Here is a 27,036-nt window from a genome sequence, read left to right on the forward strand (position 1 = left end):
AAAGTGGGTATTGATAGAGAGATGGTTTGTCATATTCCTTTGTCCTCTGCATTTTCTGAAAGTTTGCAGCTGATCCAGATGCTTAATCAGACTCAGGTTCTGTTCCTTTGGCAAGACCACAGGTAATGTTCTGTTCTTCTAATGGGAGGCGTATAATTTCTTTTTTTTCTTTTTTTCTTTTTTGAGACAGAATCTCGCTCTGTTGCCCAGGCTGGTGTGCGGTGGCTCTGTCTCTGCTCACTGCAACCTCTGCCTCCCAGGTTCAAGGAATTCTCCTGCCTCGGCTTCCCAAGTAGCTGGGATTACAGGTGTGTGCCACCATGCCCAGCTAATTTTTGTGTGTGTGCGTTTTTTTTTTTTTTTTGAGACGGAGTTCTTGCTCTGTCGCCAGCGCTGGAGTGCAGTGGGGCCGGACTCAGCTCACTGCAAGCTTCCGCCTCCCGGCTTCACGCCATTCTCCTGCCTCAGCCTCCCGAGAGCTGCGGACTACAGGCGCCCGCCACAGCGCCCGGCTTAATTTTTGCTATTTATTAGAGACGGGCGTTTTCACCGTGTTACGTCAGATGGGTCTCGACCCTGACCTCGGTGCATCCACTTGCTCGGCCTCCCAAAGGCTGGGATACAGGCGTGAGCCCACGCGCCCGGCAATTTTGTGTTTTAGTAAGGATGGGGTTTCACCATGTTGGGCAGGCTGGTCTCAAATTCCTGACTCAAGTGATCCACCTGTTATTGGCTCCCAAAGTGCTGGGATTACAGGCATAAGCCACTGCGCCTGGCCTGAGGCGTGTAATTTCAGATTGTCTCTTGTAAAGATAACAGCTGTTGATGTTTAATTCTAGATCCATTAATTCATAGGGGTTTCACAATTGTGATATTCTATCATTCTTTTTTATTCGTAGCTAGAATACTTTTATAGTGAGATGCTCCCATTCATCTATTGTTTACTCAATGATACCTTTATATAGGGAAGGCAGGATAAATGTTTGATTTTTTTTTTCCTCTTAATTTCCTCAAATGTTTGATTTTTCCTTCAGTTGTATTAGTTTGTTTTCATGCTGCTGATAAACACATATCTGAAACTGGGAACAAAAGGAGGTTTAATTGGACTTACAGTTCCACATGGCTGGGAGGCCTCAGAATCATGGCAGGAGGCGAAAGGTACTTACTTACACAGCAGCGGCAAGAGAAAATGAGGAGGGAGCAAAAGTGGAAATCCCTGATAAACCCATAAGATCTCGTGAGACTTATTCACTATCATGAGAATAACACGGGAGAAACCGGAACTGATTGATACGATCTTTGATATAATTTGTAAGCAGATATATGCCTTAGAGGTTGTGTTACTTTTAAAGAATATTTTCATTTTTTAGTTTATGTGGAAAATCAAAACATTTCAATAAAATAAGTTCCAACGACTGATTTTAAACCTAATTTAATTTTTCTTTTAGACCTGTCACGAAATCGTCTTTCAGAAATTCCTATAGAAGCATGTCACTTTGTTTCTCTGGAAAATCTCAACTTGTACCAAAATTGTATTCGGTATATTCCAGAGGCAATTTTAAACCTACAAGCGCTAACGTTTTTAAATATTAGGTAAGAATGTTGTTTTCTATTTTAAATTTTTGGTTTTATGTGATCTTTTCAATTTTCCCCTCTCTTTCCCTAAAATATTTACCTATATATATGCTATCTATCCATGTCAGCAGTTTCTATATGTGCTCTTGGATATATTGACAGTATTTCCTATGTCCCTCTAGTTTCTCGGTTTGTCTTTGGCTTTGCAGTGCAGATGCTCCCTGACTTACAGTGGGGTTACATCACAGTAAACCCGTCTAAGTTGAAAATGCATTTCCCAGATAATCCGTCAAATATTATAGCCTAGGCTAGCCTACTTTAAATGTGCTCAAAACACTTACAGTAGGCTACAGTTGAGCAAAATCATCTAACACGAGACCTGTTTTATAATAAAGTATTGAATAGCTCATACAATGTACTAGATAGTGTAATAAAGTATGGTTTCTACTGAATGTGTATTGTTTTCCTACCATCATGAAGCCAAAAAATTGTAAGTCAGCTGTTGTTAGTTGGGAATGTCTGTAATTAACAAACCTTACTAGCCATTTGCCTAATGAGCTTGCAGCAGTCTTGCAGCAGTGCTTCTCCAATTACATTTTCTAATTAGCTTCATTAAATAAGAATAATAGATCTGAAATTACTTTGTTTCTTGTGACCATGTATTTTTGCATGTTAAGTTTTGAATGTATAAATGCGTTTATTCAACTAGTCTACTCCACTTTCACATCTTAAAATAATTTTTTGTTGTTTTATTTCACTATAAAAGTTGCAAATGTTCATTGAAGATAATGTGCAAATGTGGAAAATATAAAGGAAATTCATCAAAATGTATCTGAAATTTATAAGTGATCTTTTCCTTCTGTTTTCCAGGTTTTAGTCAAATTTTAAATGAGTTTTCCCCTTATGAAACATTATTTAAAACTATTTTTGCATGTAATTATTGTACAGTTTATATACTGTTGAAAATACATTTTCCTCTGGGATCCTTCGTTTCTTCCAGTTTTTTACCATGATAAAAATAATATTAGCAGAGAATTTTGTATGTAAATGTTTACTTTTCTCTTTCCATAAGATAGATGTCTGGGAGTGGAATTGTTACTGGCTTAAAAAGTGTTAAAGGCTTGGCCGGGCGCGGTGGCTCAAGCCTGTAATCCCAGCACTTTGGGAGGCCGAGACGGCGGATTACGAGGTCAGGAGATCGAGACCATCCTGATGAAACACGGTGAAACCCCGTCTCTACTAAAAAATACAAAAAAAAAAAAAACTAGCCGGACGAGGGGGCGGGCGCCTGTAGTCCCAGCTACTCGGGAGGCTGAGGCAGGAGAATGGCGTAAACCCAGGAGGCGGAGCTTGCAGTGAGCTGAGATCCGGCCACTGCACTCCAGCCTGGGCAACAGAGCGAGACTCTGTCTCAAAAAAAAAAAAAGTGTTAAAGGCTTGTGATCTCAGTAAAAGATCTTACAAATGGGGAGGGAATTGGTCCTAAGGAATAAGACATTGAATTTACATACGTAAAAATCTAGTTTATTTTAATCTTGATAGATGTGGGGTTTTTTTTGTGTTTTTCTTTTTTCTTTTTTCTTTTTGTTTTGAGACAGGGATTTGCTTTTGTTGTCCAGGCTGGAGTGCAGTGGCGCGATCTTGGCTCACCACAACCTCCATCTTCCGGGTTCAAGCCATTCTCCTGCCTCAGCCTTCCGAGTAGCTGGGATTACAGGTGCCCGCCACCACGCCCGGCTAATTTTGTATTTTTAGTAGAAACAGGGTTTCACCATGTTGGCCAAGCTGGTCTCAAACTCTCGACCTCAGGTGATCCACCTGCCTTGGCCTCCCAAAGTGCTGGGATTACAGGAGTGAGCCACTGCGCCCGGCCAATAGATGTGTTTTATTATTGTACTTTTAGTTCTGGTTTGCATGTTTTGTATAAATAAAATTATTTACCTGTAAGTTGGTGTGATCTGTGAAATCACAACTTACTGCCATATTTTCACCATTTATGTGCATTTGATTATAATATTGTAATGATGAGGGAAACAGATTACAAGTTTTGTTTAGAAATATTCTTCAGGCTGGGCGCAGTGGCTCACGCCCGTAATCCCAGCACTTTGGGAGGCCGAGACGGGCGGATCATGAGGTCAGGAGATCGAGACCATCCTGGCTCATACGGTGAAACCCCGTCTCTACTAAAAATACAAAAAAAGTTAGCCAGGCGTGGTGGCGGGCGCCTGTAGTCCCAGCTACTCGGGAGGCTGAGGCAGGAGAATGGCGTGAACCCGGGAGGCGGAGGTTGCAGTGAGTCGAGATCGCACCACTGCACTCCAGCCTGGGTGACAGAGCGAGACTCCGTCTCAAAAAAAAAAAAAAAAAAGAAAGAAAGAAAGAAAGAAATCTTCAGAAGGAAGGAGGATGATATTATCTACCTTTTAAAAAAAATTTTCCTGCATAAATTTTACTTTAATAAAACAATACTATGTTTATGTAGTACTTCATTGTTTACCAAGGAGTTTTCTTGTGCAGTAGCCCTGTAAGATAGGTAGGGAGATACGAAGATCTTCAGTTTACAGATGAGAAATCTCTGTAAGATGTAGATAAAGTTCAACAGTGTACCTGTAACCATCAAGCGACCACCAATAAAACGAAGGCTAGAACTCCAGTACCCTGTTTGTTTCTTGCAAGACTCATATTTGTTATTTTACTGAGTATAGAGTGAGAAAGGGAAAACTTTTCTTCAGTGGTGGACTCTGATTCTTCTCTTTCTGCTTACCCATTTAGTCGGAACCAACTGTCAACATTACCGGTACACTTGTGTAATTTGCCGTTGAAAGTCTTAATTGCTAGTAATAACAAATTGGTATCACTTCCAGAAGAAATTGGACACCTTAGACATTTGATGGAACTTGTAAGTTAATATTTTTGATCGTCCAGCGCACGCGCGCGCGCGTGTGTGTGTGTGTATGAAACCTTGGAGAGAGAGATGTATACAAAGTCGTACCATAGTCTCTCATATGGCCAAGATTTATTATTGAGATATGTTTTTGACTTATTTTCCAGTATTGGTAGTGAATCATGTACTGAATTTTCAGTACTCAAGTGGTTGGCACACAGAACTAAGAACTGAAAGTACAAGCCTAATCGGCCCACACAGATGGGAAAAAGTCATTAGAATTATGTTCTAACCAATATTAGATGATTTCTATGTCATTAAATTTTTGAGATGTGTTAATATAATTGAATTTTTCAAAATAAATGTATTTGTATCATCAATATTCTGATTTTTTATTAGCTCCTATAGGGGAATGGCACTACAAAGGTTAGGTTTATTTTTTGCCTTGCATTATATCTTTAGAACCTATCTCCCACTTTATAAAGTAAAATATACTTCATTGCTATGTGTTTTTGTTTGGTTTTGTTTTGTGTTTTTGGAGATGGAGTCTCACTCTGTTGCCCAGGCTGGAGTGCAGTGGCGCGATCTTGGCTCACCGGGATCTTGGCTCCACCTCCTGGTTTCAAGGGATTCTCCTGCCTCAGCCTCCCGAGTAGCTGGGACTAGAGGCGCCCGCCACCATGCCTGGCTAATTTTTTGTATTTTTAGTAGAGACAGGGTTTTACCATGGTAGCCAGGATGGTCTCAATCTCCTGACCTTGTGATCCGCCCGCCTCGGCCTCCCAAAGTGCTGGGATTACAGGCTTGAGCCACCGCGCCCGGCCCTATTGCCATTTGTTTTCTAAGACGCTTAATTGAACTCCTTCACCTAATCACTTCTTGAGTATTTACCTTCTGAGCATGGGAATAACAATTTTCTCATTTAATCACCATAATAATGAATTGATTACTAAAATTATTTTCATTTTATAACTGAGGAAGCTAGCACTCAAAATAGGTTAAATAATTTGCCTAAGGTTATATAACAGAAGTAGTATTTGAAACTAGACTATCTTCAGTCGTTCTGAAGTGGTCAAATACAATTACCTCCATTAGGATTAGGGGTATGGTTTCATGTAGGTTTATTAACAAAGATGGAAGATGGTTATCATAAATTAATACGTATGTAATATAGTTGAATCACGTTTTTCAGTTAGATTATGAATGTAAGAGGTTACTTGTGAAAATCTACAAATATATTAAAACTAGAGTCTACATTCTAGACCACTATTTTTGGAGCCAGTTAGACCTAGGACATAAAGGTCAGAATGTATGTTTATCAGCATCTCTTCAGAACTTGGGTTAAAAACATGAACTAGAAGTAAACTATACTCTAATTCAAATTCTTATTTTCAAATCATTTAAACATTTTGTTTCTACTTATTCAGTCCTAAATACTTAAAAGATAGAGATGTGTTACAGAAGCTTTTAGTTTTCTACAAAAGAGGTTAATTGATATCCTCAGTCATATAAGGAACTTATGGCAGAATAAGAATTAGTGTCCTGGCTGGGCGCAGTGGCTCACGCTTGTAATCTTAGCACTTTGAGAGGCCGAGGCAGGCAAATCACCTGAGGTCAGGAGGTCGAGACCAGCCTGGTCAACATGGTGAAACCCCGTCTCTACTAAAAATACAAAAATTAGCCAGGCATGGTGGCACCTGTTATCCCAGCAACTTGGGAGGCTGAGGCAGGAGAATCACTTGAACCCAGGAGGCAGAGTTGCAGTGAGCTGAGATCACACCACTGTACTCCAGCCTGGGCGACAGAGTGAGACTCCGTCTCAAAAAAAAGAAAAAATTCATAAATGAGTGTCCCTAAAGCTCTCCATTCCCATCTGATGGTCTTTCAGCAACATCCTTGTTGGCTCAATATTTTTTTCCTCTTCAGTAAGTGAAAGCAAACTGCTGTTTTCTGCATACGTATTTTCTGAGAGACTATGTATTGCTGTTACCTTTTGGCTCAAACTCAATTTTTCCATCCTTTCAAATTTTTTTTTTCCTAGCTAGGATTCGAACCTATATCCTTTCTTTTTTTTTTTTTTTTTGAGACGGAGTCTCGCTCTGTCGCCCAGGCTGGAGTGCAGTGGCCGGATCTCAGCTCACTGCAAGCTCCGCCTCCCGGGTTCCCGCCATTCTCCTGCCTCAGCCTCCCGAGTAGCTGGGACTACAGGCGCCCGCCACCTCACCTGGCTGGTTTTTTGTATTTTTTAGTAGAGACGGGGTTTCACCGTGTTAGCCAGGATGGTCTCGATCTCCTGACCTCGTGATCCGCCCGTCTCGGCCTCCCAAAGTGCTGGGATTACAGGCGTGAGCCACCGCGCCCGGCCTATCCTTTCAACTTCTTTTAGAGCCCTTTTAATGCCTAGAACATTGGACTGAGAAGTCTAGCTTCTGGCCAGGCACAGTGGCTCTTGCCTGTAATCACAGCGCTTTGGGAGGCCGAGGCAGGTGGATCACCTGAGGTCAGGAGTTTCAGACCAGCATGGTCAACATGGTGAAACCCCGTCTCTACTAAAAATACAAAAATTAGCCGGGCATGGTGGTGGGTGCCTGTAATCCCAGCTACTTGGGAGGCTGAGGCAGGAGAATTGCTGGAACTGGGAGGCGGCTCTTGAAGGGACCCGACACCAAGCCACTGCCCCTGTAGCCTGGGCAGCAGAGCGAGACTCCGTCTCAAAAAAAAAAAAAGTCTAGCTTCTGATTCTACTTCAATTATTAATTGGTAGGAAAAGTAAAACTAGTCTTTTCTCTAAGCATATTTTAAGAATATTAAAAAATAACGTTTGAAGCTTATTGAAAAATTTGGCAAGCGGTCTTTTTTTATTCTTCTTTCTTTTTTAAAAAAAGAAAATAGAGACGAATCCTTACCATGTTGCCCAGGCTGGTCTGAAACTGCTGGTCTCATGCGAACCACCTGCCTCAGCTTCCCAAAGTGCTGGGAGTAGGCGTGAGCACCACACTCGGCAGCAGGCGGCCTTTTCTAAATAGTAAATGTGTTATTTCTTTCAGTCGTATTGGCACAGTTTTAAGTGTTAATGTGGCAGCTTCCCTCTGTTCACATAATGATGGGTTTGCAAATTACCTTGGCTGACCCCAGATTTACAGTATTCTGAATTTATTAATCTTGGAGCCTGTAGGTAGTCGCTTGTCAGAACCGTTGAATTAAGCTATTAAGTAAGATACCAGAAGGTCTCCCAAACATACCTAATTTTATAGACAGTTTAAAGTAGACAAGTTTGTAATGTTAGGACAATCTTTATTTTGTATCTTTTCACAATAGGATGTGAGCTGCAATGAAATTCAAACTATACCTTCCCAAATTGGTAACCTGGAGGCCTTGAGAGACCTTAATGTAAGAAGAAATCACCTAGTACATTTGCCTGAAGGTAAGAAACTATGAAATGATTATTATTATTTTAAAGCTCTCTCAGACCAATCAAGACAAAAATGTATAAGGGTTACATCCAGGCTGGGCGCTGTGACTCATGCCTGTAATCCCAACACTTTTAGAGGCAGAGGAGGGAGGATTGCTTGAACCCAGGAATTCCAGACCAGCCTGGGCAACATAGTCTGTCTCTACAAAAAATTAACAAATTTAGCCCCGTGAGCTGGCATACTCTTGTAATCCCAGCTACTCAGGAAGCTGAGGTGGGAGGAGTCCCTGAGCCCAGGAGGCCAAGGCTGCAGTGAGCTGTGGTGGTGTCACTGCTCTCTAGCCTGAGCACCAGAAAGAGACCCTGTTTTAAAAAAAGGGAGAGAGGGAGGCCGAGACGGGCGGATCACGAGGTCAGGAGATCGAGAACATCCTGGCTAACATGGTGAAACCCCGTCTCTACTAAAAAAAATACAAAAAACTAGCCGGGCGAGGTGGTGGGCGCCTGTAGTCCCAGCTACTCGGGAGGCTGAGGCAGGAGAATGGCCTAAACCCGGGAGGCGGAGCTTGCAGTGAGCTGAGATCTGGCCACTGCACTCCAGCCTGGGTGACAGAGCGAGACTCCGTCTCAAAAAAAAGAAAAAAAAAAGGGAGAGAGAGAATGTGTAGGGGGGTGTGTGTGTGTGTGTATGTGTGACAGTATGTTACGTCGAGTGTTTGAAATCTAATGGTTTAATAGTGTTATCTGTTCCACTGTGGATTTTAAAAGCCTCTTCAATGAAAAGGTTTGATAACTCTTGACCTTTGATTTTATTTTTAGATATTCAACCAGTGTAATCAATAACTCAGGGTAGGGTCACTGGAAATTTCAGTAAGCATGACTGTTTGGGGGAAATGTAACATGTTTGGATAAGGAGATAGTATATAGTATAATGAAAAACATTCCCGCAGTTAGCACTCACTTAAAAATGGACTCTGACCTGAACTTAACTTTACCCATCACTAGAGATGTTCAAACAGAGGCTAATGAACCATGTAGAGGTGATGTGTAGAGTGAATGATAAATGGGGTGAGAGACTGTGCTAAGAGACAGGTTATCTTACTTAGGCTGACTGCAAGCCATATCATTCAAATATGTATTTGAATGATAAAAATGATTAAACAAATTAATTAAGTCTGATTTATCAATCTTTCACAAATTAATAAACAATGCTAGAAAGGAAGATGAAAATGAGAGCTGTTATTTTATGAGATCCAGAATATATATTTCTTCTATATGTTTCTGCTCATCACCCAGCAATAAGAGTCATCAGCTCATGGCAAGTCTTGTCTCAGCTGTGCTCTCATTTACTTTCCCCTGCACTATTCTCTAGATTACTTTGAATCATATACAGAAATTTATTGTAAAATACCAATGAGTCTTCTCAAGGTGTTTTCATGACAGTGATTTTCTAGGTTCTTTGACAAAATATGACTACAGTGTACAATTAATATTTTGTTTGTTTTGAGACAGGGTCTCACTCCCAATACCCAGGCTAGAGTGCAGTGGCACGAACATGGCTCGTGCAGCCTCGACTTCCCAGGTTTAGGTGATCCTCTCACCTCAGCCTCCCAAGTAGCTTAGACTACGGGCACTCACCACCATGCCCAGCTAATTTTTGTATTTTTAGCAGTGATGGGTTTTGCCATGTTGCCCAGGCTGGTCTCAAACTCCTGGGGTCAAGAGATCCACTTGCCTCAGTCTCTCAGAGTGCTAGGATTACAGGTGTGAGCCACTGCGCCTGGCCACAATGCATGTTGAATTAGCTAATGATGTTTTCACTTTCCCTGTAGAATTCAAATATTTATACCAATTTGATCCAGCATAATATTTAGTTCTAAAGTACTAGTGGAGCTTTGACATTTTGGATTCCAAGTAAATGTGTAAGAACGTGACCTTTTCGGTCCACTTTTATATACTTTACTGCAACCAAAATCTCGCATGTCTTTCCTCTCACTTGGCTTGTCCAGGAACCTTCCCACCTTTTATCCTCAGGGCCTTCCTTATTTTCTCCTGGGTCTGTTTGCTACCAACTCAGGAATGTAAATGAAGGTTAGCAAAACCAAAATCATGACCTCTAGGACCTTATAACCCCAAGTTACCTCTGTACTCAGGACTCACCTACTATGGTTGGTCTTCAAAGACTTACTCCTATAATAATATTTATTTAGTGTGAAATCAATTAATCAAAATATTAGGGTTTTATTCAAAATGAAAATTGAGAATTTCAGATGACAATGGAAGCTTAATAGTTTTATCAGCTAATTTATTTCTGTATCTTATTTTGATTGTGGACTGCCGACAAAATGGTTTATCACACAAATAGTTTCAATTTTTTTAACAGTTTATTTTATCATCTCAGCACATACAGTTGAATTGAGTTGGCAGGTGAAGCTTTATTCCAACAGCTATATTGATTCGTGTGGAAGTTTAATTTCTGACATTGCAATTTGGTAGATATAATTTATCTTTTGTTATGTTGCCATTTTGATTTAAAGTTAATTTTAACTTTTACCAAATAATATGTTACATCATTCAAAAAATATTTTAAAATATTGAGTCTTTTTTTTTTTGAAACAGAGTCTCACTTTGTCGCCTAGGCTGGAGTGCAGTGGCGCCATCTCGGCTCACTGCAACCTCTGCCTCCCTGGTTCAAGTGATTCTCCTGCCTCAGCCTCCCGAGTAGCTGGGATTACAGGCATGTGCCACCATGCCCAGCTAACTTTTGTATTTTTAATAGAGACAGGGTTTCGCCATGTGTTGCCCAGGATGGTCTTGTTCTCCTGACCTCGTGATCCACCTGCCTCCGCCTCCCAAAGTGCTGGGATTACAGGCGTGAGCCACCGTGTCCAGCCAAGAATCTTAAATAATATCGTTACCCTGCCTCAAACTTCCCAGCACACCAATTTCAATGGCCAAAAGTATGTATCTTCATTAAACTCCTTTGACCCTTTTTTTTTTTTTTTGAGACAAGGTCTCACTCTGTTGCCCAGGCTGGAGTGCATGGCGTGATCATAGCTCACTGTAGCCTCGAACTCCCTGGGCTGAAGCCATCCTCCCATCTGAGCCTTCCAAGTAGCTGGGACTGCAGACATGCGCCGTCACACCCAGAAGTTTTTGTATTGTTTTGTAGAGACAAGGGTCTCACCGTGTTGCCCTGGCTGGTCTCCTGGGCTCAAGCCGTCCGCCCACCTCAGCCTCCCAAAGTGCTGATTACAGGCATGAGCCACAGTGTCCAGACTGCTGACATATTTCTAATTGATACATTTTTATAGCTATTGCTGGTTTGGGCAACTTTGACACTTATGTCAGCTTCCTGTTGTGATAGATGAGGATTTAGTTTCCTTACACTATCACATACCATGCCTTTACTGCCTTCCTCCCATCTTCCCAGTGTAGTTTTAGCACAACTTTTGATTAAATTGTTATTCAGTGTTCACATTACTATAATTATGTAAGCATTGTTCCCTGCCAATTCAAGTGATGTACTCTGATTTTATTTCTTTTCTTGTACATGTTTTTTTTTTTTTCCTAGAGGTAATAGTTTCTTATCTTTTTATATGCTTATTTTTGTGTGTGTGTATTGCTAATTCCACCCTCTTTTTCCAACAGTCTTCCTAGTCAAACTAGTCAGATTCTCTGTCCCTTTTTTCCATGCACTTCTGCCTCACTGAGCCCTTTTTTTTTTCTCTTCTGATATGGACTGGCTGTTCTCTAGTATTGCTGCCCAGCTTTTTTTTCTTTTCTTTGAGACGGAGTCTCGCTCTGTCACCCAGGCTAGAGTGCAGTGACATGATCTCGGCTCACTGTAACCTCTGCCTCCCGGGTTCAGGCGACTCTGCCTCAGCCTTCCGAGTAGCTGGGATTACAGGTGCCCGCCACCACGCCTGGCTAACTTTTGTATTTTTAGTGGAGACGGGGTTTCAGCATCTTGGCCAGGCTGGTCTTGAACTCCTGACCTTGTGATTCACCCGCCTCAGCCTCCCAAAGTGCTGGGATTACAGGCTTGAGCCACTGTGCCCGGCTTGCTGCCCGGCTTGCTTTCTTCTGTGTTAAATACTCTGATTCCTAGACTGGATCATCCTCAGTTTCCTCCCTGTTTTGCCGGAGGACATCTCCTAGTAGTTTCCCAAGAACACGTCATAGGAGAACATACTTTTGAGACTTTACTTGAAAAGAAATGTCTATTCTGTGTCCCCCCTTGATTAATAATTGGATTATAAATCTAGGTTGAAAAATTTTCTTTCAAGACTTTTAAGTCTTTTTTCACTCTCTGCTTTCAGTGTTTAAAATTAATGGTTGAAAATCTGATGCCATTCATTCTTAATCCCAGTCTTTTGTGACCAGCTTTTGCTCTCTGGAAGATTTTAAGATGGTCCCTGTTTATCTGCTGCTCTGAAATTGTATGTGAATGTGCCGTAGTATGAGTTGTTTTAATTCAATATACTGGATACTTGGTGGGCCCCTTTCCAAACCAGAGATCCATATCTTCCGTTTTGGGAAATTGTTTTATATCTTTTTTTTTTTGATAACTTTCTTTATTTTGGTTTCTCTGTCCCTTTTTCGAATTATTTTGAATTGGATCTTATTAGACCTCTTTGTTGATCCTCTTTGATGATTTTTCTTATCTTTTTTATTATTCATTTCTTTGTCATTTTGTGTTAGCTTATGGTAAAGTAGTTCCAACCATCATGAATTTTTAATTGCTACCATTATATTTTTTCATTTCTACAAACTCATTATTCTGTGATTTTTAAAAAACATTCCTTTTATGTTTCAGTGATTAAGGACCTTCTCTTTCTGAAACTAAAGATAGTCTAGCTTTTCAAAATTTTCTTCTGCTTTCTATAAAATACCTGTTTCTTCTGAGTTCCTTTTTTTGGTTAGTTGGTTGGTTTTGATGTTGGAGATGTCTAAATGTCTGTGGATCATATACTGTCTTTATATAGCTGAATAGAAGTTCTGAGTATACTGGGCAGAAATTGTATAATGGTCATTAAGCAGCAAGCTGTGCATTTTATTAGAAGAAATTCTGTATCATTATATAAAGGCCTTATATATGGGACTGTGAGGTTTATCCAGAGAAAGAAGCTCCATTTCTTCTGTGTTATTGTGCATATTCTTAACTGTGGCCATTCCTGGGGATGAAGTAGGATATGGTGGGGTTGGAAGGTGCTGAGGTCTTAATGTTAAGTGTGTAGACTTTGACTTAACTCCTCCATTTTCAGCTGGCAACTCCTCCTGACTTTCCCTTGTGCCTGGGATCCCTGAGTTCAGAGCATTTTTGATTCAATTTCACTGGAAAAGAACTTGCTGACTCCTGGGAACGTTGAAGGATAGTGCCCCAGCTGCGTTAGTGGGGGCTGTGGACCCAGGCATTTAACTGTTCTTTATATAGAGAGTGTTATCTAATCCTTTTGTTATCCTCACCTTCTTGTGGTATCAGGGCCTCCAGCTTCTGAGACTTTCTGTAGTCCTGAGCAGGTCAAAGCTGCTTGCTTTTTATTAGTCATCCTATCTATAGGCAACTAGATCTCATGTTTACCACTTGTCTCATTTTTACCACTTTGCTACCAGTTAATCACTAAAAGAGAATGGGAGTAAATATCTGTGTTAAAATCACATTTAACTAGAAGCTTTTGTAAAAATTCTCTAGTTGTAAAACATCATTAATTGTTCATTTCCATTTTACTTTCGTGCAGAGCTGGCAGAGTTGCCTTTGATACGGTTAGACTTCTCATGCAATAAAATTACCACAATCCCTGTTTGTTATCGGAACCTCAGGCACCTACAGATGATCACCCTAGATAACAATCCACTACAGTCACCTCCTGCACAGGTAAACCATAGTGGAAGCATCAGGTAAACCATAGTGGAAGCATCAGGTAAACCATAGTGGAAGCGTCAGGTAAACCATAGTGGAAGCATCAGGTAAACCATAGTGGAAGCATGGTATGGACTTTTTTTGGACAAAGGATGAAATTTAAAATTTTCTGTACATTTATCATTCTGTTAGAAAATAATTTCTTTTAAAATAAATTCACATACATATGTATTTTTGAGAAGCCTTGAATTAATGGATTGGAAGATAATGTTTCCAGAAGTGTTTTTCCTTTCTTTAAATTGGTATTTCTTTTAAAATGAAGAATTCTTCCCTACATTTTTTTCTAATAAAATTTTAATTTCTTAATTTTTTTCTTGTAAAGTTTTAGTTAATTTCTTAATTTTTTCTAGTAAAATTTGAGTGTAGACACCATAAATGCTAGAGACAGGCCAGGCACAGTGGCTCACGCCTGTATTCCCAGCACTTTGGGAGCCTGAGGCGGGTGGATCACAAGGTCGGGAGATTGAGATCATCCTGGCCAACATGGTGAAACCCCGTCTCTACTAAAAATACAAAAATTAGCCGGGTGTGGTGGTGGGCGCCTGTGGTCCCAGCTACTAAGGAGGCTGAGGCAGGAGAATCACTTGAACCCAGGAAGTGGAGGCTACAGTGAGCTGAGATCGCGCTACTACACTCCAGACTGGGCGACAGGGCGAGACTCCATCTCAAAAAAAAAAAAAAAAAAAAAGCTAGAGACAAATAAAATACTCAGCTTTCAGAGCTAAAACTATCAGTACATTTCTTTTCTGATCATTGTTATTACAACCTTCCTAATTCTAGAAGTCACAAATTCCTAGTTTAGACATTTCAGTCATTTATCAGTGACTGAAATGAAGCTATACAGTAATAATTATAAGGTAGCTTTACATGTAGATGCTGGACATGCTACAACCTATAAATTTTTGCCAACTCATTATTTTCTCTTAGCTCTTTTTTTTTTATTGAGACGGAGTCTTGCTGTCGCCCAGGCTGGAGTGCAGTGGCACGATCTCGGCTCACTGGAATCTCTGCCTCCCGGGTTTACACCATTCTCCTGCCTCAGCCTCCCGAGTAGCTGGGACTACAGGCGCCCGCCACCTCGCCCGGCTAATTTTTTGTATATTTTAGTAGAGACAGAGTTTCACTGTGTTAGCCAGGATGGTCTCCATCTCCTGACCTCGTGATCCTCCTGCCTTGGCCTCCCAAAGTGCTGGGATTACAGGCGTGAACCACCACGCCCAGCCCCCTTAGCTCTTTTTAACTCTGCAATTTATTGACGATTTTGTACAAGCATATGCTTCTCTCTCTCTCTCTTTTTTTTTTTTTTGAGATGAAGTTTCACTCTTGTCGGCCAGGCTGGAGTGCAATGACGCGATCTCGGCTCACTGCAGCCTCCACCTCCTGGGTTCTAGTGATTCTCCTGCTTCAGCCTCCCGAGTATCTGGGATTACAGTCCCCCGCCACCACACCTAGCTAATTTTTTGTATTTTTAGTAGAGACGGGGTTTCACCATGTTGATCAGGCTTATTTGAACTCCTGACCTCAGGTGATCCACCTGCCTCGCCCTCCCAAAGTCCTAGGATTACAGGCGTGAGCCACTGCACCCAGCCACATGTGCTACTCTTTATGGCAACTATAAAACTTTATGAGTAAACTTCCTAACAATAGAAGGGTCTTATAAGCCTCAGGACTTTGTGTTTTGACCTCTGGAACAAGTAGCAACAGAAATACATGTAACAGAAATATATGAAATATTTCATGATGTCCTGCTCTTCTTTCTCAAAGCAAAATCAAAAACATAATTGTATATGAATGTTGGATTCCTAAAAGTAAAAGTTGCTTCACGTAATGTAGTGGGGAGAAATGCTTTAAATCTCTGACTATGCAAACTAATCAGTGTGATAAGTTTACTTGGTATTTGAACAGTATAATCAAAAATTATTTATTTTATATATTACTGAAGTTTATTAGTGACTAGAAAATGAAAACTTACATTTACCAGTTAAACACCTAAAATAACACTTAACCAAATAATATAGTTTGTTATAAGAATATTTGTTTTTTAATATTACTGTATGTACTTGACAGAAATGCTTCCTGTTCCCAATGTACGTTACATAAAATGTTGATATGATAAAAAGGAGCATACTTCAGATGAGTAATAATTTGTCTACATTTATGTTACTTTATTTAGATATGTATAAAAGGCAAAGTCCACATATTTAAATACCTGAACATACAAGCTTGTAAGATTGCTCCAGATCTGCCAGATTATGATAGGAGACCATTGGGTTTTGGCTCCTGGTAAGTATATTCTGTACCTTTGCCTATCATATTCTTTGCACAGGGAATCAAATAAAATGGATACTTTAATTTACCTGAATGTTTGACTAACGGGAAATAACCTGTTTTAACACTGTTATTCTCAGAATGCTTGTATTGTAGTGTTGATTACCCACCTCTGGCAAAGTCTAGTTCTAAGGGTTTCTCAACCTTGGGACTATTGACATTTTATATCAGATAATTCTTTGTTGTGATGGGCTGTCATGTATATTGTAAGACATTTAGCAGTGTCCTTGGCATCTTCCCATCAGATGCCAGTAGTCCCCTCCCAAGGTGACAAACAAAAATGTCTCCAAATGTCACCTTGAGGCCTCCAGTTGAAAACTACTGGTCTGAGTGACTTGAACACTAACTTTAGCTCTGCTGCTGAAATAACTAGCTGAAGGCAAGTCATTCATACTTTTTGGGTTTCATTTTTCCTACAAGGAGTGAAGAGTTGGATTTGTTGACCATTAACATCACGTCAGTATCTTTTAAGTCTATGAGTCCCTCAGCTACATGACATATGACTTATAAGGTCATCTGCTTGGCAGTCCCAACCATATGGAACAATCTCTTCTTTTTGAAGCAAGGTCTTACTATGTTGCCCAGCCTGGTCTCTCAAACTCCTGAGCTCAAGCATTCCTCCCACCTCAGCCTCCTGAGTATGGAGCAATCTTAAGTAGCAAGAATTAAATTCTTGGGCCTTTAAACAAGCAGGATAGATGTTTCAGTGAAAGTGAAATAATGTTTATGGACTTTACTCCAAAGAGAACCCCTCAGGCCTTCTCTTGGAACCTCTCAAATTGTGCTTAAAAGCACAGTCCCAGTGAACTCGCCTCACCGGGTGAACAAGAATTGCAGAGGTGTGATTGTTTTGAAGCTGGATGATAATGAGTACATGAGGTCTCATCCTATTCTGTTTGCTTTGTTTCTGTTTGGAATTTTTCGTATTAAAAAAAGAAAGCCCATTTCGTTCTAATAGTTAAGTGTCTGCCACATTTCTTGTTTTTTTAGAAAACTGATCTGTTGAATTTCAAATGTTAATTGTTAAAATAACAAACTTTGCAGTAACGAAGTCTCTTTTTGGCAGCCGTGAAGAACTGTACTCCAGTCGCCCATATGGAGCTCTTGATTCAGGCTTCAATAGTGTGGACAGTGGTGATAAGAGATGGTCAGGGAATGAAGTAAGTGTTTTTTATAATCCATGTGTTATAACACCTGATTAAGAGAAGGTAAAATGATGAAAATGAAAAGTGCCTTAACCGGATTCAATTTCTCATTACATAAAATACAGAAAAGTCAAGGTGGGGGTAAGATTCCCACACTCTACAGCTGGAACTGGTGTTCTGCTTCCTTACCAGCTTTCCATCACGCGTATTTCCACCTGTCTGTTTCCTCATTGTCTCACAGAAATAGTTTCATATCATAGAAAGGCAAACAGGAGCTGAGCCAGTGGAAACGGAAGCCTAAAATGTGAAGGGTGGGGTGTTCTTGAGCAGAGGCGAGAGATGGTGAGAGAACAAGTAGGACTTCAGGCTGATGGGTAGAGATGAGGACCTTAGTGAAGAGTATTCATGTGCTCAGGAGGAACAACCTCCTAGCTAATTCTGTCGTTTTCCTGGTTTTTAAATTATATGTATTATGTTTTCTGCTCTTAAAAATTACTGTGTCCACAGAGAAGGTCTACAGAAGAAAAAAAGTAAAAAAATAAAAATTACTAATGTGAATATTTTAGCGATGCATTAAGTTATTAAATAAACTTTTGTTAGCAAGATTGATAACCTACTATTTATAACATTGTTTTATGGTGAATCAAAAGCAAATTAATTTTAGACCACATCCCATTTGTAATTTGGAATTGTGTTTGTATGTCTTGGTGGGTGGGTTCATAAATGTGGCTGTATCGATACAGATATATATGTAGATATTTGAAATCTATATGTATAGATTTATGGAGTCATGAATCTTTTTTTTTTTTTTTGAGACGGAGTCTCGCTCTTTCACCCAGGCTGGAGTGCAGTGGCACGACCATGGCTCAAGCAGTCCTCCCACATAAACCTCCTGAGTAGCTGGGACTACAGGCTTATGCCACCACGCCCAGCTAATTAAATTTTTTTAAATTTAGAGACGGGGTCTCCCTGTATTGCCCAGGCTAGTCTCAAACTCCTGGGCTTATGGTTCCCACCTTGGTCTCCCAAAGTGTTGGGATTATAGACATCAGCCACCACTCCAGGCCAGGTTTTTATTTTTTTGAGATAGGATCTGGCTTTGTTCGCACAGGCTGGAGTGCAGTGGTGGAATCCTATCTCATTGCAGCCTCGAAGTCCTGGGCTGAAGCGATGCTCCCGTCTCAACACCCAAGTATTAGGATTAGAGGCATGCGTGAGCACACCCAGCTGATTTACTCCTGGCCTCGAGTGATCCCCTGCTTCGGTCTCCCAAAGTGCGTGTATTACAGGCGTGAGCCGCCAGGCTTGAAAATGATTGTTGTTCATGTTTCTGCTTCTTTTTTAAGCCTACAGATGAATTTTCCGATCTGCCTCTTAGAGTAGCAGAGATGACTAAAGAACAAAGACTACGAAGAGAAAGCCAGTACCAAGAGAATCGCGGCAGTTTAGTGGTAACAAATGGTGGAGGTAAGCGTAATTCCAGTGACATCGAAAGTGTTTGCGGTCATTAACTTTTTATTTTTATTTTTTTATTTTTTTTGAGACGGAATCTCACTCTGTCGCCCAGGCTGGAGTGCAGTGGCCGGATCTCTGCTCACTGCAAGCTCCGCCTCCCGGGTTAACGCCATTCTCCTGCCTCAGCCTCCCGAGTAGCTCGGACTACAGGAGCCGCCACCACGCCCGGCTAGTTTTTTGTATTTTTTTCTTTTTTTAGTAGAGATGGGGTTTCACCGCATTAGCCAGGATGGTCTTGATCTCCTGACCTCGTGATCCGCCCGTCTCGGCCTCCCAAAGTGCTGGGATTACAGGCTTGAGCCACAGCACCCGGCCTGAAGCAGACTCTTGATTTTTGCATTCCATTCTATATTGCTTGAATTGGTTTGAATTTAATGTTTAATGTTTAACTTCATATTTAAATTTTGAGGGCCAGTTATAAGGGAAAATGACTTTGATTTTTCCAGAAACCTATTACTTATCTGAAAAGAGCTTTCATTTCTCCGTGATGATTTCAATTAAATGGTTTGCTGTCTTTCCTCACCATCTTATGTTCTTTCCTCCTGTTGTTACCATTTTTCGTTTACATTTCAGTAGTTTTCTTTTCAGTGTTTCTCTCGTATGAGGTATCTTTCTCCATCAGTTTATTTAAGACTTAAAATAATGTTGAGATCTGTGCCGGTATGGTAGCCACTAGCCACATGTGGTAATTATTGAGTATTTGAAATGTGTTTTTTTAGGCTGGGCGTGGTGGCTCACACCTGTAATCCCAGCACTTTGGGAGGCTGAGGCAGGTGGATCACTTGAGGTCAGGAGTTTGAGACTAGCCTGACCAACATGGTGAAACCTCATCTCTACTAAGAATCCAAAAAAAAAAAAATTAGCAGAGCATAGTGGCACATGCCTGTAATCCCAGCTACTCGGGGAGGCTGAGGCAGGAGAATCACTTGAACTCGGGAGGCAGACATTGTAGTGAGCCAAGATCGCGCCATTGCACTCCATCCTGGGCAACAGAATGAGACTGTGTCTCATAAAAGGAAATAAAAAAGAAAGGTGGTTTTTCCAAATTGATACGTATTATAAGTTTAAAACACATCAGATTTTGAAGACTTCATTTGTAAAAAAGCATATAAAGTAGTAATATTTTGCATTGATTATATGTTGAAGTGATATTTAGACATATTGGACAATGTAAAATATATTAAAATTAATGCTGCCTCTTTAAAAAATATGACTACTAGAAAATTTCAAATGATGCATGTGGTTCACCTTTATGGCTTGTGTTATTTTTCTCTTTGGCCACACTTGTCTAGATTGTATGAAGAAGTAAAGTTGCTTTCTTCAGAAATGGTCTTAATATAAACATGTATTTAGTCAGACAAGTGTTAGCACAGTAAAAAAATGCATTTATTTACCTGGTTTCTAATGTGGATGTAAACTTGTAACCTTTTCATCTTTTTTAGCTATTAATAAAACTCTAATAACTCAAAATTCATTTTATATTAATTGCATTCACAGAATTATTTATAAATGAGTCAGAAGACTAGTTTGAGAAAGAGGCTTCTCCAGGTTCACTGCTCCAGCAACTGCGATTTTTAGGCAGCCTGTAGAACGTCATAAAGTAACAGGTTGTGGTTTAATGCGTCTCTGGAGAAACTGTCTTAGTAGCAAGTTTTTTTTTCTAGTGTGCCATTTTAAGTAGTTGTTTCATTACTTTTAAACTTTTAAAAAAATGGGGTTTCCCAAACTTAATAGATTAACGATGTGGCTAAAATAATTTATATACTTCTCCTCACCCTAAAGCATTTTGAGAGGAAAAAAATTCGTCAAATGAATCCCTTCCCATCCGTAAACTATTATAAAATATCTACATTGCTGACCTCTAGCAGATAGTTTTCCAAATAGGACAATCTTTGTTCTGATCTTTTTTGTTTCTGTTTAGTTGACAACAATTACTGGAAGGGAGATAGTAGTCAGAAACTCTTTCTTTCTCCAGTTTACTCCTACCTTTTCCCTGTTTTGTGTGTGGCCTTTTACTTTCTTTTGAGTTGACTGTGTTCAGTTTTCCACCTGCTATCTCCTCCAGAGATATTAAGCCCCAGACCTAAAACACGAAGATGTGCCTTTCAGTCTTTAAAAATTAGTCTTGCTCTTTGTCTCACAAACTCAAACTACTGTGTTTAAAACAGGAAGGAGCTGTCTAAAGAAAAATGTTAGAGGTCTCTATTTCAATAATTATCATCAATTACTACGTTCTTTAGTGAACTAGGACTAAGGTTTTCTGGAGCCTATTTTTGTGAGTGACCGTGAACTAAATAATAAACACTTAGGTGCCAGCCACGGTGGCTGACGCCTGTAATCCCAGCAGTTTAGGAGGCCAGAGTGGGCGGATTGCTTGAGCACAGCAGTTTGAGACCAATGTGGCCAACATGGTGAAACCTCATCTCTACCAAAAATAGAAAAAGTAGCCGGGCATGGTGGTGCACACCTGTAATCCCACCTACTTGGGAGGCTGAGGCAGGAGAATCGCTTGAACATGAGAAGCAGAGGTTGCAGTGAGCCAAGATTGTCCTACTGCACTGCAGCCTGGGTGGCAGAGTGAGACCCTGTCTCAAAAAACAAACAAACAAACAAACAAAAAAACATAATAAAATGTAAGTAAAATTTATTTACCTTTTTTTTGTTTTTGAGACGGAGTCTTGCTCTGTTGCCCAAGCTAGAGTGCAGTGGCACAGTCTTGGCTCACTATAACCTCCGTCTCCCAGGTTCAAGCAATTCTCCTGTCTCAGCCTCCCGAGTAGCTGGGACTACAGGCCTGCCACCACTAAGCCCAGCTAATTTTTGTCTTTTTAGTAGAGACCGGGTTCACCATATTGGTCAGGCTGGCCTCGTACTCCTGACCTCAGGTGATCCACCCGCCTCCACCTCCCAAAGTGCTGGGATTACAGGCGTGAGCCACCAACCTTGGACATAAAATGGGTAAAAAAAAGACTTAAGTAATTTAAAGTTTTTGTCATCCCTCCCACTTTCAAGATAGAAAATCTTGGGGAAAAGGAAATAAGTAAATGTCTTTTATTGGCTGTCTAATTCGAATGTTTTTTTCTGGTGTGTGTGTGCGTGTGTGGTTGTGTGTGTGGTGTATACAGTGGAACATGATCTGGATCAGATTGACTTCATAGACAGCTGTACCGCAGAGGAAGAAGAGGCCGAGGTGAGACAGCCCAAGGGACCGGACTCAGACAGCCTTAGCTCACAGTTTGTGGCGTATATTGAACAACGGCGGATCTCTCATGAGGTAGTGCCTAGATTGAACCCTAAGTATGTTGCTATCCCTTCGTAAAAATAATTCATAATAGTATAAAGTTTTGTTATATCAGTGATTTGTTGACTTAAGCCTAATTGTTTTCATTATGTTCACTTCTAATTTCACTACCGAATTGTTGAGATTTATTCAGAAACATCAGACAGTAGTCTCAAGTAGGCTTTAGGTTTATTTTTCAAACAAGAAGACAGATTTCAGAATTTTACAGAAGGAATAAGAGAAGTCTAGGTACTGTTAAGGCCTTCGAAGAAAGTACAAAGAAAAATACAGTGATGCTTTTCATTGTTGTTTCTATTGCTTTTACATTGTTACTAACTGATAAGTCATAGTTTGGTCAGTAATTAATTAACAGTTAAACCAAAAAGTTGACTTCGTGGCAACATGCAGACTTAACCATAGAATTTTTATAATATGCTGAGTTATAGTGGAGCTTTTGTGCTAAGTCACACAGAACATAGATTGTTTGCTATTAAAATTCTTGGGTATCTCTTAAGTGGAACATTGAATTGCCTTAGAAAACAAATGTGCATTCAGCCCACTGCAGAATCTCTGCCAGTTCCCCAAGGGTCTCAGATAGAATAGCGTTCGTCAGTCTGTCTTGTCAGCATAAGAAAATGGCTTCACTTTCGTGGATGTGATGTTGATATCTGGAGTTGGTTTCAGGCTCTGAGCAGTGATTATTTGAGAAACACTTGGGTCCTTTCTAGAGAATGATGTATTAGCCTTTTAGAAATAGAGAATAATCTCTTTGGTCTGAGACAGCTAAAAGGAAAGAAAAAAAAAAGAAATAGAGAATAATCATTTCAAGTGGGACATGTTGTAGAGTGATATTACCATTCTTTATTTATTTATTTATTTATTTATTTTTTGAGAAGGAGTCTCGCTCTGTCACCCAGGCTGGAGTGCAGTGGCCAGATCTTAGCTCACTGCAAACTCCGCCTCCTGGGTTTACGCCATTCTCCTGCCTCAGCCTCCCGAGTAGCTGGGACTACAGGCGCCCGTCACCTCGCCCGGCTAGTTTTTTGTATTTTTTTAGTAGAGACAGGGTTTCACCGTGTTAGCCAGGATGGTCTCGATCTCCTGACCTCGTGATCCGCCCGCCTCGGCCTCCCAAAGTGCTGGGATTACAGGCTTGAGCCACCGCGCCCGGCCTCCATTCTTTATTTAATGAGACGGAGTCTCACTGTGTCGCCCAGGCTGGTGTGCAGTGGTGTGATCTCGGCTCACTGCAGCTTCTGCCACCCAGGTTCAAGTGTTTCTCCCGCCTCAGCCTCCTGAGTAGCTGGGATTACAGGCGTGCGCCACCACACCCGGCTAATTTTTGTATTTTTAGTAGAAATGGGGTTTCTCCATGTTGGCCGGGCTGGTCTTAAACTCGACCTCATGTGATCTGCCTGCCTCAGCCTCCCAAAGTGCTGGGATTACAGGTGTGAGCCACTGTGCCCAGCCAATATTATCATTCTTTTTTTAAAAAAGGGGGCTTTGGTTTTTCCTGTGTGAACACTTTTGAACACAGTGTTTTTTGTTGGTAAAGAGACACTCTTGTATTTAAAGTTGGATAAAATTATGTAAGTCAAAGTCTTACAGCCCAGAGATAGCAGTGTACCAGATGACTGGTGAAACTACTTGTTCAGGCTGCTGGAGCAAGGGGCACCTAACTGTTTTGCAATAAAATTAAAATGAACAATGACACATTATAATCCTTAAAGGAATTCATTTCCTTTTCTCCTGGTCTTTCTCTTTGATCATGTTATGCTTAATTAGGCTGTATAAATGGAGTATCTCTACTAAAAGTGAAAATGCCTATTATACTACTATGAAAAATAATAGTATCATTTCTTTAATTCATTATATTGTTTTGTAATAATATTTTTTAAATTCTGGCTGCCTATTACATATGGTAGTCTTTATGACTTCTGTGTCATAAAGCTTTCGTAAAATTTAGCTTATGTGAAAATATGATGAGGCAGCATTATTTTAGATGGTTTCACAACCAGGGAAGAAATATCTTTTTATTTTCCTGAACACTTATCTAAAATGGATTGTTAAAACTAACCTATGTGAGATTTTAAACACTACTATTATTTAATTTTATCATAATACTTGTCATATACATAGACCATTCCTGTCTGAACATGGTACGATTTTTTTTTAATTAAACCAATGTCACATTCATTTTGTCATGAAAATTTCATGTACCTCTTAGAATAATTTTAGATAATTGCAGTATCATAAAACTAGGATGGGGCTGGACATGGTGGCTCACACCTGTAATCCCAGCACTGTGGGAGGCCGAGGCGAGTGGATCACTTGAGGTCAGGAGTTTTAGACCAGATTGGCCAACGTGATGAAACCCTGTCTCTACTAAAAAAATTAAAATAAAAAATAAAATAAAACTTAGCTGGGAGTCATGCCAGGCACCTGTAATCCCAGCTACTCTGGAGGCTGAGGCATGAGAGTCGCTTGAACCTGGGCGGCGGATGTTGCAGTGAGCCAAGATTGTGCCTCTGCACTCCAGGCTGGGTGACAGAGCGAGATTTCGTATCAGAAAACAACCAACCAAACAAAAAAACTAGGATGGTAAGTCACTGATACAACATCCTAGGAGGGATTTTTGTTTCTTTGTTAAAATGGTATAGCTTGGCCTGGTGGCTCATTCCTGTAATCTCAGCCACTCAGGAGGCTGAAGTAGGAAGACTGCTTGAGCCCAGGTGTTTGAGACCAGCCTGAGCAACATAGCGACTCTGTCTCTAAATAAACAAAAATTTTAAAATGGTGTATTCACTAAACTTAGAAAAGTTATTTTTGCATCAGAGTTGCAGAATTGTAGTTTATTATTGGGATCTCATGTCCAGACTTTAAGACAGTCAGTTGTTAGCCCTTTGGAGTAACTCACCAAAAGCTTCTAGTGACGTGTGATGTACCTATTTCTTGGAGGTAAATGATAAGTAGTTTTATGTTTGATTTGTAGATATCCTTTTTGGAAAAGTTGTTTTCTTATTTTTCCCTTGATGAATAACTATTTTGGTGATGATTTTTGGTGGAAACAAGATTGTATTGGTTCTGTAGATTTTCCTTTGATAACCTTTAATCCTCTACCTTTGGTTTATAGTTTTATTTTTCTGTGTGTGGTCTGTATTTTAAACCAGCTTAATTTTCCTCAGTAATACGTTTTGAAAATGACCTTTTACTCTTTAGTTCATAAATAAGTAAAATTGCCAGTAATATTTTCCTTTTAAATACGGTATTTTACCATAAATAGAAGTTACTTTTTGTTATATCTTGATAGTCACCAACACACCCAAGACTATTTGTATGAGTATGATAAGAGACAACTTGTGGTGATGGATCAATAAAGAAATGTAATCTGCCCAGTAAACTCACCATTACCAGAAATATTCAAGAGAAACTGAGCAAATGTCAGGGTAGGGTGGGTGGGAATTTCTGTCCTAATGGAAGTCTGTACCATGACCTCTTCAGTTCTTTCCAATTCTGACATCTTCTTATTCAGTAGATATTACTGTGCTCGGTCACTGTAGTGTATATAATACAGTGAGAAGGAAATCTGCTTTCTTATAAAATAAATGTGAATTGTGAACATTTTTGTTTATTAAAGCAGCAGTATAGCATATGATGCTTTTACACCTAAAGTTTACATTTGAAGAGTTTATTAACATTTTTTAAATATAATATACAAATTAAATGACAAATTGGATGTGAACTGTGTAATCACAGTGTTATGGATTAATATATTAAATTTATTTATTTCTGTCCTTTGGCCTAGGGTTCACCAGTAAAGCCAGTAGCCATTAGGGAGTTTCAAAAAACAGAAGATATGAGAAGATATTTACATCAAAACAGGTTTGAAAAACCAATTCTATTTAATTTCTGTCTGTCTTAACTCAATGATGAGAGCATAAAATAATTTTGGGTTTATGCAGATCTGTGTATAATAAAGATGTTTTGATGGCATGTATTTAGAACTGAATGACAGTATGCTTTTTGTACTCGTGCCATAAAGTGAAAATTGATTTGATTCTAAATTGACACTATCTAAATCATCACCTACACAGTTAATTCATCTGAAGATACTTGATAGCAATGAGACTTTGTGGTGATGCTATGTGGATTCATGCATAAAAAGAGCTAAAAGAACTTCAGGACTGGGCGTAGTGGCTAACACTTGTAATCCCAGCACTTCGGGAGGCCAGGGCGGGAGGCTTACTTGAGCCCAGGAGTTGGAGACCAGTCTGAGCATCATTCTACCCTCTACAAAAAGAAAAAAACAGCCTGGCATGGTGGGGCACACGTGTGGTCCCAGCAACTCAAGAGGCTGAGGTGGGAGGATCACTTGAACTGGAAGGTTGAGGCTGCAGTGAACCCAGTTTGTGCCATTGCACTCCCACCTGGGCAACAGAGTGAGACCCTGTCTTAAAAACACACACACACACACACACACACACACACACACACAAATACAAAAAACAAAAACAAAAAACGAGTTTCGAGAGTCCTAATTTTTTTTAACTTACATTTTTGACTGGATAACAGAGAGATAGGCAGAGACAGTGATATGGATCACCAGTCCTGTCTCAATTAATGCAATCTTTCCACTGTACTTGGTGCCTCTGAGAATATTTTGAAAATTAGGCCCGGCACGGTGGCTCATACCTGTACTGCCAGCACTTTGGGAGGCCAAGGCGGGCAGATCACTTGAGGTTAGGAGATCGAGACCAGCCTGGCCAACATGGTGAAACCCCATCTCTACTAAAAATACAAAAATTAGCTGGGTGTGGTGGGACACACCTGTAATTCCAGCTACTTGGGAGGCTGAGGCAGGAAAATCACTTGAACCCAGGAGGCGGAGGTTACAGTGAGCTGAGATTGCGCCACTGCACTCCAGCGTGGGTGACAGAGTGAGACTCCGTCTCAAAAAAAAAAACAATATTTTGA

The 27,036-nt window shown here is 40.2% G+C and overlaps 1 protein-coding gene across 1 annotated transcript in view; it reads left to right on the forward strand.

The window, feature by feature from the left end:
- Window positions 1-1,454: 1,454 nt before the first annotated feature.
- The window catches only part of LRCH3 (leucine rich repeats and calponin homology domain containing 3), a 67,962-nt gene continuing 42,380 nt past the window's right edge, over window positions 1,455-27,036 (forward strand). Inside the window, 9 exon segments of the mRNA XM_017865484.1 lie at window positions 1,455-1,593; window positions 4,348-4,474; window positions 7,778-7,883; window positions 13,613-13,749; window positions 15,968-16,077; window positions 17,189-17,282; window positions 18,614-18,734; window positions 21,908-22,056; window positions 25,868-25,944. Of these exon segments, the coding sequence (XP_017720973.1) occupies window positions 4,466-4,474; window positions 7,778-7,883; window positions 13,613-13,749; window positions 15,968-16,077; window positions 17,189-17,282; window positions 18,614-18,734; window positions 21,908-22,056; window positions 25,868-25,944 (803 nt within the window). The 5' untranslated portion in view covers window positions 1,455-1,593; window positions 4,348-4,465.

The sequence above is a fragment of the Rhinopithecus bieti genome, unplaced genomic scaffold (assembly GCF_001698545.2).
Source record: "Rhinopithecus bieti isolate Rb0 unplaced genomic scaffold, ASM169854v2 scaffold_83126, whole genome shotgun sequence".
In the NCBI taxonomy this organism is placed as follows: domain Eukaryota; kingdom Metazoa; phylum Chordata; class Mammalia; order Primates; family Cercopithecidae; genus Rhinopithecus; species Rhinopithecus bieti.